General features: G+C 37.3%; 1 protein-coding gene and 1 long non-coding RNA gene across 2 annotated transcripts in view; one reads left to right on the top strand and one right to left on the bottom strand.

Moving 5' to 3' along the window:
* The window catches only part of LOC145279673 (A disintegrin and metalloproteinase with thrombospondin motifs 20-like), a 40,563-nt gene extending 34,628 nt beyond the window's left edge, over positions 1–5,935 (top strand). The window contains exon 8 of the mRNA XM_080130938.1: positions 5,721–5,935. Coding sequence (XP_079987064.1) covers positions 5,721–5,761 — 41 coding nt within the window. The 3' untranslated portion in view covers positions 5,762–5,935. The remainder of the gene's footprint in view (positions 1–5,720) is intronic.
* The window catches only part of LOC145279675 (uncharacterized), a 95,616-nt gene that overhangs the window by 67,899 nt on the left and 14,321 nt on the right, over positions 1–13,396 (bottom strand). The window lies entirely within an intron of this gene.

Below are 13,396 nucleotides of genomic sequence, written 5' to 3'. Positions count from 1 at the left end.
ACAATAGACGAGAATTCTTGTGTTAACAGATGTAGAACAATTGAGGTAGTAGAGTCAGTTGGCAAGGAAAAGCCAATGCAAACACGTAAACAAGTGGTAAAGACTGACTTGAGATAGGTTAGTTTGGAAGTAAATTTTATTTGATAATTGTTTTACTTTCTAAAACTGAATTCATCATAATTCCGAATGAGCGGAAAGAGACTAGTGCAAACGATGAAATGGAAGTAACTGATGAATTGAAAATAATTTATTACAGCAAAATACTTAAACATAAAACCTGAAATAAACAAATACAAAAGAATCAGAAATCATCGAAACACCATAAACAAATAAATCGTTTCAAATAAAACTCAAATCAATAAAAGAGTAATAAAGAACGTGGGAGAGTTGTATGCTCTTTAAGTCCGTTAAGTCCAAAGTAGCGAGCAATGGCTTGGTTCCCACCAGTTTTGGCAAATAGCAAACAGGATTCTGAACAGAAGCATGTGCTTTATCCCAACCATCATCAATGGACCTGAGGTGATCTCGTCAGCATCAAATCCAAGTCTTTGCCAAAAACTTTGCAGCTAATTCTACCCTATGCGATTAAGGCTGCCAACATGTATTTTCTCCTATATCTGAAAACACGCTATGCGACATACACATATCTATGAGTGATGTTGTCAAGCTAATCACAAACCTTGATTCCAGTCAAGTAACTGGCCCTGACGACATTCCTATTATAGTGCTGAAAAAGCTTCAACCAGAACTAGCTCCCATACTTACAAAACTGTTTAAGTATTGTCTTAAGGAGAATTGTTTCCCAACACCTTGGAAAACTTCATCAGTATGCCCCGTATTTAAGAATTCAAGTGATCGATCATCTCCCTCTTAGTACAGACCAATCAGTCTCCTGTGCATCATGACTAAGCTGTTGGAATCTGTGTTAAAAAGCAATATAGTTTCCGTTCAGCTAGATCTACAACAGATGCACTAACGGTTATATCTAATAGGATTACCGAATCTCTCAACAGAGGCTTTCTTTCTAGGGCAATTGCTCGACATATCAAAGGCCTTTGATAGGGTATGGTATAAAGGTCTACTCCACAAGATCTCCATATATGATATAGCTGGAAATGTCTTCTCAATTATTAAATAATTTCTCTGATAGGTTCATAAGAGTAGTGGTTGATGGGCAGAAATCGGAAATTCACAATATTAATGCTGGAGTCCCTCAGGAGTCCATCCTGGATCTTACTCTCTTCCTGATCTACAGCAATGATTTCCTAAATCACATCTTAAGACCATTCATGAACATTTATGCTGACGACACTACCATCAATGGCAACACATAAAAGGCCGTAAATGACCAAGTTCTCTCCGATTCTCTCTCCTCTGATCTTGAGAATGTGGTGCAATGGGGAAAGAGGTGGCTGGTTAATTTTAATACATCTAAAACCAAGCTTCTATCTTTACATTATCAACGCTTTGATCTCCGTCTGGCATCAATTGAAATGAATGGCTCTCGTCTTGGGAAAGCTCCATGTTTTGACAAGCTTCTGATCTGAAATGGAACACGTACATCAAATCTATTGCCAAGGCTGGTGGGAAAATGGTGGGATCCTTTTACCGCTCCAGTAGATATCTCACTTCTGATTCAATTCTCTACCTGTATAAGAGCCAAGTACGTCCAAGGATGGTGTACTGTTGCCACATCTGGCCAGGAGCTGCTAGAAGCAGTTTATCCTGCCTTGACAGAGTTCAAAATAGACTTCGTAGCCTAGAGGGGGACGTCTGATTCTCTTCTCGGCAACCTCTTTTTCTACAGAAGAGATGTTGCGAGCCTGTCTCTGCTCTATCGTTATTTTCATAGCAAGTGCTTGTCTGAGCTTCTATCTATGCCCCCCCTCGCCAATTTTTCACAAAAAACACTCGTCTAGCTGAAACGACTATCAATAATTTCCTCCACTCTTCATTTGCGCCTAAACCTAAACGTAGATTCCATGAACAAAGCTTCTTTATTAGAACTGCACACCTGTGGAACTCTGTTCCGTTTTCCTGCTTTCCAGCTAACTACAATATGATCGTCTTCAAATCCAATGTAAACAAGTTCTTGATGAGATGTCTTCTTAAGTAATCAAATTTACCAAATTTCCACAACTAATGATTACTACGATATTGTCCCATTGACTACTGTACACTCAGTAACCCTTATCTTCGAGTGGCCTCTGGGCCTTGATAAGTAGTGAATCCTTTGAAAAAAAAGTATGACAAAATGATATTAGCATGCTATAAAATCTAGCAACCAAGCACAGTAAAAGTTAAACGATGAAAAAATTGAATTTGTTTCAAATGTAATTTAGTTTAATTTAGATAATTTGAAATATGAAACTTTGTTTTAGCAAAACTAATTTGCAAATAAGACAGGAGAGCAGTGCAAAGAGAGCACTGTCACTACTGACCATTAACACCAACAAAATCACTTTCACTTTGTCGCCGGGTCTCATTTAATTTTGCGTGTAGAATGAGAGGTATTTTTTAAAAAAGTTATTAAAGAAAATGATTAAAAAGACATTAACAAAAAAACTATCGTAAACAACGGCATTTAAATAAAAATAGTCAAAGGTGCCATATTTATACTAAATTAAAACGAACTCCTGATGTAAATATTAAGCAGAAATATGAAAGAAACTATAATATTAAAAAGTTAATACGTAATCGATAATATTTTAAAGGACTAAAAATAAAATCAATAATCCAAATTTTCTAAAATGTTTATTGTTAATTAGCCTCCTCCCACTTTTCGCCAAAATATTTGAGACCATAATTAACCATGCTCTAGTCCGGCACCTTACAGATGCTAAACTTCTGACTGACAAACAATATGGATTTAGACAAGCCCATTCCACGGCAGACATCCTCACCGTAATCTCTGAACGTATATACCATTCACTGGACAAAGCGGGGGAGGGCAGAGCGGTAGCTCTAGATATATCTAAGGCTTTTGACAGGGTATGGCATGAGAGTCTCCTCAGGAAAGTTAAATCATACGGTATCACTGGTAGAATACTTAACATAATTAAATCCTTCATAGATAAGAGAAAAATCCAGGTTGTCCTCGACGGTCGTACATCTAAACAGTGTGATATAAATGCGGGAGTGCCTCAGGGGTCTATCCTTGGGCCTCTATTGTTCCTAATATTTATTAATGACCTCCCCGACAAAACTGCCTCTGAGATGGGTATATATGCTGATGACACCACACTCTATAACAGGCATGACTGGAAAACAAATGAACACATAACTAAAGAAATAGCAAAAACACTAGAGGATGACCTCTAATCTGTAGTGGAATAGGGACATAAATGGATGGTCACATTCAATGCTGCCAAGACTAAACTGGTTTCCTTCAATAATTACAAGAAACCTTCTCTGCCACCAATAGCAATGGCCAGTGACTCCCTGTCTGAGAGTACATCTTTCAAACTGCTTGGCCTGACGTTCACAGGAAACATGAGTTGGAACAATTATATTGACAACATTGCCAGGGCCGCTGCAAAAAAGGTAGGGTCTCTCTACCGTGCTAGAAAACTACTGACACCTAAAAGTATCGTGTACCTCTATAAGGCCACGATTCGCCCATGTATGGAGTATTGTTGTCACATTTGGGCTGGTGCATCTGCTGCTAGTCTCTCGCTCCTAGACAAGGTTCAAAAGAGAGTCGCCAATCCGATAGGCCCTGAACTGGCATCTAAGCTTCAGCCTCTGTCCCATCGACGAAATGTTGCATTCCTCTGCCTGTTCTACAAGTATTTTAATGGTGAATGCTCTGACGAACTGCAGACACTTGTGTCCCCACGACATAGACACCCTCGACAAACCCGACAGGCAGCTAAATCCCACCCCCACACAGTAGAGATCCCTAGATGTAAAAGATCTTTCTACTCCAGTAGTTTCTTCCCTAGAACCGCTAGACTCTGGAATTCCATTCCAGGTCTCTGCTTCCCTAACTGTACTGACATGCAGAAGTTCAAGTGTAACGTGAACCGACATCTTGCTGCCCAAATCCCAACATAGTGCCCCAGCAGTTGCTGCCCCTGATAGTAGCCCCCTACACGAAAGTGGCAATGTGCCTTGTTTGGGGTGAAAATGTAAAAAAAAAAAAAAAAAAAAAAAAAAAAAATTCAAAGAATAATAAAATTCGTCAATAAAATATGCATAAATTACCATTTTTGACTTTGGCTAATGCTTGTCATTTTACTGTTAGCTAGTCTTGCTTGAACCACTTCAAAGAGTATAGTCTTTAGAAAGCTTTATTGTAAATATGTTGTTTTTTTAATTATCTGGTGAATCACCCTTACGAAATAGACGGTTTTTTTATTGGATTATTAATGATTCATTCATTTATTTCGTTTGAATCAAATGATTCTATTATTGGCATTGGTTTGCCCGATATTTTTCTAGTTAGAATTATTTCTATGAAGACATAGAATACTTACAGGAGATGCCACACGAAGGTTGCCAACATCCTAAATGAAAATGTTTCTTTGGAACGAACTGGATTTGAACTTGGCACACTTAGGTTATTAGTCAGTTTCTTTTACCACGTCGTCACTTTTCATGAATAATTATATAACACAGAAGTTGTTTGGCGGGAAAGAGATGATGATGCATCCACAATGCGTGCCATTCTGGCTGTTGATCAGTTGAGATTTTCAGGATCAGTTTAGAACATGGGCGCCAAGTGGGCGAACTCACTGAACTGATCGGAATACAGCCATCTGTAGAGTTTATTAGCATCTTGACTCGGTTCTGTCATAATATAGTCATATCGGATATATTTTATATTTTTCTGTACAGGGGCTCTACACAACTTTTCCAGTTCTAAAACCCAACACAATCAACACAAAACAAACACATTAATATCACAAAAACCAAATGACCTTAAAATATAAAACTAAAATACAGATACGAGGAAAACCTCCCCCATCCTTGAAAGATTTCATCATGCATTAAGAGAGACATTGACATAAAGTCACAGCAGACCAATTCTGTATTTGGAATACAGTAAAACCAAACAAAGAATCAAAGTATAATATCGTGGTTCATTGGGAAGAAAAAATATTGTTCTTTACTGCTCTGATTACTCAAGCTTTAAAAAGTATATACCAAGAATTAGAAGAAATATCAGGATAATAAAATAAAAGCTCAACAATTTTTTACCCTCTGTCTTAGACACCCTATTATTTCGAACCTAATGTACTTGTCACTAGACGTCACGTTTCTAATCTATCACCTAGCACCCCTTCTTTTCTGATGAGAAGCCTTAGGCTTCAAAATGCCTAGGTATAAAGAGCATATATATATATATATATATATATATATATATATATATATATATATATATATATATATATATATATCCCTTATTCCTAATTGAATGAACGATTAAAATTATATGCATCAGTATATACCTTTATGTTGTCGTTTTTTTCTTTTTCCTCTGAGTGTGTGTGTGTGTGCAAAAAAATGAAGTGTTAATCATTGGAAAGAAACTGAAACATGCTTGTATTTTTATTTCTATTTTGCCAAATAAACTGAATTGATATCTGAGATTAAACTGAACTTAAAAAACAAAAAAACAAAAACAAAACAAAACAAAAAAACAGAAAAATAAAATATCAAAATTGTAAAACGAAATTAACGATTAATTTTCCTTTTCTTTTCATTTGTTATTGCAGTTCCAAACACAATTACTGCCCAATTTTGCCAGGAAATGTAAAAGTTCTGCTCATCCAACCAACGGGAGGTTAAATGTTTTAACACACACAACATTGAAAGCAGCGTCACTTCCTGACATCTGTTAAAACATTCTTAATAATGCGACTCGTTACTAGAGTTTTTAAATAAAAATAAAATCAAAGCTAAAATAAAACAAAATTGTTTGATACTGAAACCGAGTCATTTTTGTTTTATTTGTCCGACCGATTGATATCTTTTTCATATCTTAAACAAGACTGACTTCATTAACTAGAAGTTGCTTTTGGACTTCATATAGAGGACCCAAGGGGTTTTAACCTATACCACAAGACCTTATACAATGTGGCTCAACACCGACAACTGGATTTTTCACAATATATCATTTTCAAATATATCATACGGCATTTAGTTAAAATAACTAATGAACTATTTAATTAATGCGTGTGGTTCAATCATTTATGGTGAATAAACAATTATAGCAGGAAATTATCTTCTATATCATCAAAGTATCTTATTGTCAAAGAATATACAACGTAACTATTAAAATAAAAAAAAAATAACACAAAAAGAAAAACAATAACTATCTCAATATTTATAGAGTTAGATATACTTATATGTTTATTTACTGCATGCACTGGATTAACTTCTAAACTAATTGACCAATCATTATGAATTTTAGAACACAGCTGTTAGGCTAAATATGAGTTATATTTTGTTTAATTTACGTGTATGTAAAAGGATAAAAAAAATTGTTGAAAATCGTGAAAATTCAAGTACATCCGATTTTTGAACTTCTATCAATATGTATTTTTAGCATTCTAAAAGGGTTTTATGTGACATAATATAGGCACAACACCCGCTTTGAAAATCCAAATATTTCAAATTTATATTGAATGTAATCCATACTTTCTAGATTTTGATATTTGTAGGGGAGACATAAAAGTGGCCCAAAACTGTTCTGTTCCTGGGATTTATTTTACCTATCCTGGGACAAGAATTTTTTTCTAGTTTACTTATATAGCGATCAACAATCCCCCCACTATCCAATCATCATGAGGTTGTTTGCACGGCAACCGAGAAAGCTAACATACTTGCCAGTCGGTTTGCTTCAAACTCCACATTAGACTCAGCAAACCACTCCCTCCCTGACTTTCCTTTGCGGACAGACGTCACACTATATGATCTGAAAACTGAAAATCAACCCTTCTCAGGTGCATGATATCATAACACACCTAGACACCTCAAAAGCATGTGAATTTGATCTCATCTTGGCTGTATTATAAAAAAAAATGCTCCGCTGAGGTTGATCCGGTCTTCTCCAAACTATACAACAAACGCCTGAACGAATCTTGCTTTCCTGAGTGCTGGAAAATTGTTTCTGTGGTACTTGTTTACAAGAATTCTGGCGAGAGAGCTAACCCATTAAATTATTGCCCCATTATCCTCTTCTCGCTTTTTGCCAAAATATTTGAGTCCATAATTAATCAAGCTCTAGCGCATCATCTTACAGCTGCTAAACTTCTGAGTGACGAACAATATGGATTTATACAAGCCCATGCAACGGCAGATATTCTAACTGTAATCTCTGAACGTATATACCATACACTGGACAAAGCAGGTGAGGGGAGAGCGGTAACCCTAGATATATCTAAGGCTTTTGACAGGGTATGGCACGATGGTCTTCTCATGAAAATCACTGGATGAATACTGAAAATAATTAAATCTTTCTTAAATCAGAGAAGAATCCAGGTTATCTTCGACGGTTGTACATCTAAACAATATGATATAAATGCGGGTGTACCTCAGGGGTTTATCCTTGGACCTTTATTATTCCTAATATTCATAAATGACCTCCCTGATAAAATTGTTTCTGAGATGGTTATATTTTCTGATGACACCACTCTCTATAACAGGCACGAGGGGAAAACAAAGGGACACATATTTAAGGAAATGGCAGAAACACTAGAGGAAGACCTTGAATCTGTAGTGGAATGGGGACAAAAATGGATGGTCAAATTCAATACTGACAAGACTAAGCTTGTTTCCTTCAATAATTACAAGAAACTTTCTCAACCACCAAGAGCTATGACTAAAGATACATTACTTGAAAATACTTCTTTCGAACTCCTCAGCTTAACGTTCACAGGGAACATGAGTTGGAACAGATACATCGAGAGCATTCGTATTCAAAACTTCTCTGCTCAATTAAATAAATTAGAATTCATTAAACGTTGTTTATAAGAGTTAATGTTCATTTGTTTTTATATTAATAAGATATTCCAATGAGAAGTTTATGACCTTCACCTTCACCGAGGTGCACGACTTGACACAAAAAAAAAACAACTTCTTAATCAACTGCTAACGCACGCGTCACTGTAACGTCCAATGACAACAACAACAACCTTTTCACTCGACCTGCGTTTTATACCACTCTCTCAATCCCTCCTCTTGCGCATGCGCCCGGAGATTCCTGACAACCTCGAGACTTCCGCTTATAAAAACCCAAGTTTTGTTGTCGTGCATGCCTACACAAGGCACAAACATGTGGGCGTTTGTTTTGTTGGTAAGTACTACACTCCCCCCTGATCTGATGATCACATAGAGTGCACTCCGGGGGTGGCCTCTTAGTTCGCTGGCTTCTGCGAAGGGTGGTATTTGCAATCTCGGATTCAGGTTCTGGTTCTGGTTCTGGGTGTGGTTCTGGTTCTGGTTCTGGTTCTGATCCTGCCTGATCAGACGAACTGCAACTACCACTCTCTTGCTCGGTGACCTCACTTATCAGCAGCTCATCATCTGATTCATCGCTCTCTGTAGTTGTGGGATGTACTTCACTAGCTGGGCGAAGATCGCGCACATGGCGTGGGGTTCGATCAACAAGGATCGACTGCTGGCTGACAATTCCAGATATTCGTCCTCGCTTGAACTTGGTGGTGCACCGGTTTCCAGGGGGTCTTACCCAAACTGGATCCCCTACCTTGTATTTGTCATGACTCTCCTCGTCGATTGGCTGGACAGTGTCAATGCCCTTTATCCTAACACGGTATTTGTGTATGGCATTGGTCGGTGCTGTTGTTAGTGTCTTCCCATCCTTTGGTGTGATGTTATACCAATACGTGGCCTCCATAATATTGCATTGCTTTCTGGCAGCAATTCTCTTGATGCTGCGATGGCTCCTCTCAGCAATGCCATTCCCTGATGGCACATGAGCACATCGCAGTCATAGTCAGACACCCCACTTATTCAACAACTGCCAAACTTGGTGGCTACAAAAAGCAGCATTGTTGTCCGTCAATATCTCTTCCGGCGCACCTCGCTCAGAAAAGATAGATGACAGTTGGCGGACAACATTCGCCGAGTCCTGCCTGGTTATTTGCCGCCACACTGCAAAACGAGTGGGTCTACAGTTGATAAGGATTAGAAAGGGCTTACCACTGTAATGGGTAATATCCATCGCTACTCGTTGCCACACATGCTCAACCTCCAGTCGCCCCTTCTGCCATTGCTCAGGTGCAGGATCGATAGACTGGCATGCCTCACAGTGCTTGATGATCTGTCTGACATCTGCCCTTGTCACTGCCGGGTCCACATGCCTCGCAAAATACAGAATTCTTTTGATACCTGGATGTCCACTCTGCACATGAATTCTTTGTATTTGGCATGAACTAATCGCGCCAACTGCGCAAGATCGAGCAGCGAACTTCATGCCTGTCTTCACAGCTTCATACCATTTATGGGGCACACGGGTTAGTTGGTCTGCATGATTACAGTGTGATGCCAAGAGCGTTACACTCACCGACAGGTCATACATTGCAGTGCCAGATTTAAACCCTTCACAACAGCATCCAGTTCCTCCAGGTTGATGTGTTGAGCATCATTCACGGAACACAGCCAGCATGTGTCTTCAATTATGTTTCCACGTTGCTCCAATAACACTCCCAATGACAAAGAACTAGCGTCAACCCACACATTCACAGTGTCTGCTCTGACACTCCATTGCCAAATAGAACTGCTCCATGAAGAAGACGTCCACGGTTTCTCCTGGCATGAGCTTCCTAAAGGCAAATGTTTTGTAGGCCGTGCAGGGATCCATGGCAAATGCCTTGTATAAAGCATTTTTTATAGAGGTAACATCAGCCTTCTCCACGGCACTAAGTTGCTGATATACACTCAGGGCGCCTCCAGGCAATCTCAGGGGAATCACGGTATGCACCCCCTTTACTTCACAGAGGTTGCAGGTCAGCTCAACCCTTTCGACCCAGTCGACAACAGAAGTGGATCCGTCGAATTCGGGTATCAGTTTTAAATCAAACTTTGCCCCAGCCATAGTTGTCTAGGAAAAGAGACAAAACGAAATCGCCGGAATAGCTAGTGACCTTCACCTTCACCGAGGTGCACGACTTATATGACCTTCACCTTCACCGAGGTGCACGACTTGACACACAAAAAAACAACTTCTTAATCAACTGCTAACGCACGCGTCACTGTAACGGACCAATGGCAACAACAACAACCTTCTCACTCGATCTGTCTTTCATACCACTCTCTCAATCCCTCCTCCTGCGCATGCGCCTGGAGATTCCTGACAACCTCGAGACTTCCGCTTATAAAAACCCAAGTTTTGTTGTCACGCATGCCTACACAAGGCACAAACACATGGGCGTTTGTGTTTTTGGTAAGTACTACAAAGTTTGCAAATATTTCAATAAATATAGCTTATACAGATTTGCAGACGATAATGAGACCATGAGTTGCGTGTGTTTTTGTGTTCGTTAATGTTTGTGTGCATGTGAGTGAAAAGAGTTTGCCAAGGGAAGCGCCCACAGTGGGGGCGTCCAATGATACCGATCCATAGATTCGGGTCAACTGGGCTCTACTGGTTTATTAAAGAAAAATCTGTTTTTTTTTTAAGGATTTAGATAGCTTCCAGAAAAAAAAAAACATTTCAGAAAGCATTTCCACAAGTAACCACCACCGCTGCCCATAGTTTCACATACGCAGGACTCCATCTAATAGACGTTAAACAGCATCGCCAAGAATACCAAGGACTAGACAGAGTTTTCTCAAGACACTCTCGTAACCCCCTGTAATGTTGCTGGAATCTTACTCCGAGGATGGTTAAGGACTACAAAATTCAGACAGCCATTCTGCAAATTCCAGCAATGATTCCCCGATCTACAGACAATCTTTTGCAGACTGAATAATCGGCTCGAAAATATCATCGTGCGTACTCAACTGCTAGAATCCAAATCCGCACGGATTGAAGTGTCAGATAAAAGCTGCAGATGAACGAAATATTCTATTTCTCATTAAGGAAGCTAACGCTAGCAACAATGAATGAACATTCTATGCTTACAAGCTTTTCCTCCACAGTATTTCACATTCGTAAAGTTTTCTTCACTAAATTACGCCAACTTGATACCTTCCTCAGTCTCGAAGGATTTCTTTAGCCACTTAAAAACTATCGGTCATGCATTCACAATTAAGTAATATTCTTTTTCCACTCGAAGGATGTTCCCAACTCTTTGCCTTATAACGAATACACACCTCACTGTATCATTAATGGACTCCAATCTTTTAAATTTACTCAACGTAGGGAGACAGAGGAGGACACTTAAGAAGAACTCTAACTTGCACCTCTAGCACACACACACACACACATGATTTACTTCTGGTTATTAAAAATTGTTATTTTAGACGTTTGTAATTGCTCCAGAGTCGTTTGCTTTCACACACACACACACACACACACACACACACACACGCACACACGCACGCACGCACGCACGCACACACACACACACATGTATGTATATATATGCACACACACACACACACACACACACACACACACACACACACACACACACGCATGTATGTATATATATGCACACACACACACACACACACACACACACACACACACACACACACATATATATATAAAATATTTTGCTTGTTAGAAAAATTTGTTTCGACTCACGCTCTCGACTTCGCCATGAATGAAGAGACCGGGTCGACCTATCTACCAATTCGCAACTAAAACAAACAGTACTTCCGTCAGCAAACGTGTTACTGTCAGTGTTCAAGGTGTATCAGAATTTTTGTAGGAATTTTTGACACCCTTAACACGAAACTGCGAATAAAATATAAAAAAAAAACTCGTAATTTCTCTTTTAAAAGTGGGTTGTTTATTTTCTTTATGGATTATACTTCCAAAATAAACTACTAAAGTTGTATAAAAAGTAATAGAAATATTTATTTTTATTTTTTAAAAAACAGTAATGAAATTAATTGAATTTTACGAGTTCAGTATTTTTTAATTTTTAAACTTTAAAAATCTATCAAAATTTTTCTATTGATTCTACTTTTACGATATTTTCAGGGTCAATGTGAAATTTTATGCTCTTTCGAATAAACTGATTATAATATTTTAAACAAACGTTTTTTTTTAAATTCACGTCCCCCTATTTTGAAATGTCTATTAAAAAGTAAATAATTAATTTATGTACCAAAGTTTTATATATCACAAATTGAAGATAAAAGATCAATAAATAATAAATTCAAATTTAAAACAAAAAAAAGAAGTTTTTTTTAGAAATTTACCTGTAAAGTCCGAAGTTTAAAACTTTTTTTTAAAATCACGTTGTTTTTTTTGTTTTTTTAAAATTTTTAAATAAATCCTTGGTCCTTGCTCCTTTAATTGAAAAAAAAATTAGGGTTTGAATTACATTTTTCGAGTAGTTATAAACTTGGAAAAACAGGGAGTCGAATTATTCAATATTTTTCACGAAGTTTCTGACACCTTTAACTGTTCATCAGTACATACTTTGCGCTAATAAAAGTATTTGTACAACAAAATAAATATTATATTATTTTCATTCATTTTTCTTTTTTTTTTCCAATTTAAATGTTTATTCATTGAAAATGTTTTTTTTTTTTTTTTTTTTTTTATTTAGAATTTTTAATCGTACCTGCCAGTGAGGCCAGGTTTAGGTTAAGGTTAAAAGCAGTCCATTTTTTTTGCGCATTTCAAAAGTTGTGTGAGTACTGTCAGTTTAATTTGATTAAATTTAAATATTTCTTTCTGAGTGTTCCGTCATATGCGTAGTCTTATTAAAGAACTAGAACTAATTACTAAGAAAACACCTTAAAAAATCATGAGCAAGAAAAGTATTTTATTTTGCTTTTGATAATTCGTAGATATTGAAAGCTTCATCCACAATTCTCAGTTTTTGGTGTATAAATAAATTCCCGCAAGCATAAAAACAAAACAAAACAAACAAACAAACAAAAACAAGAAAAAACAAAAACAAGAAAAAACAAAACAAGAAAAAAGGCACTGCTACAGAATTGGGAAGAGATTTTCTGAAATCGTAAAGCTGAATTTTATATGAAAACAATGGTATCTACGTATTCCTTGTATTCTTAAGATGATTATATCTCAAAATTACGAAAATTGATAAGGTAGAAAATTTGTTATTAAAGAAAATAAAAAAGTAGAATTTGATGAAAACGATCGTAAAACACAGGAGAGTTCAAGAGGGAGGTAATTTTCCATTCGAATTAAACAAAGATGGCGGCAATTTTTCACCTGCTAACACAATTAAAGTTGTTTTTTTTTGTTTTTTTTTAATAATTCAGTAATATTCAGGTAATT

The sequence above is a fragment of the Euprymna scolopes genome, chromosome 7 (assembly GCF_053919585.1).
Source record: "Euprymna scolopes isolate OS-2025 chromosome 7, ASM5391958v1, whole genome shotgun sequence".
NCBI lineage: Eukaryota > Metazoa > Mollusca > Cephalopoda > Sepiida > Sepiolidae > Euprymna > Euprymna scolopes.
Note: the sequence above shows the minus strand (reverse complement) of the source record. Positions and strands in the feature narration are given on the sequence as shown.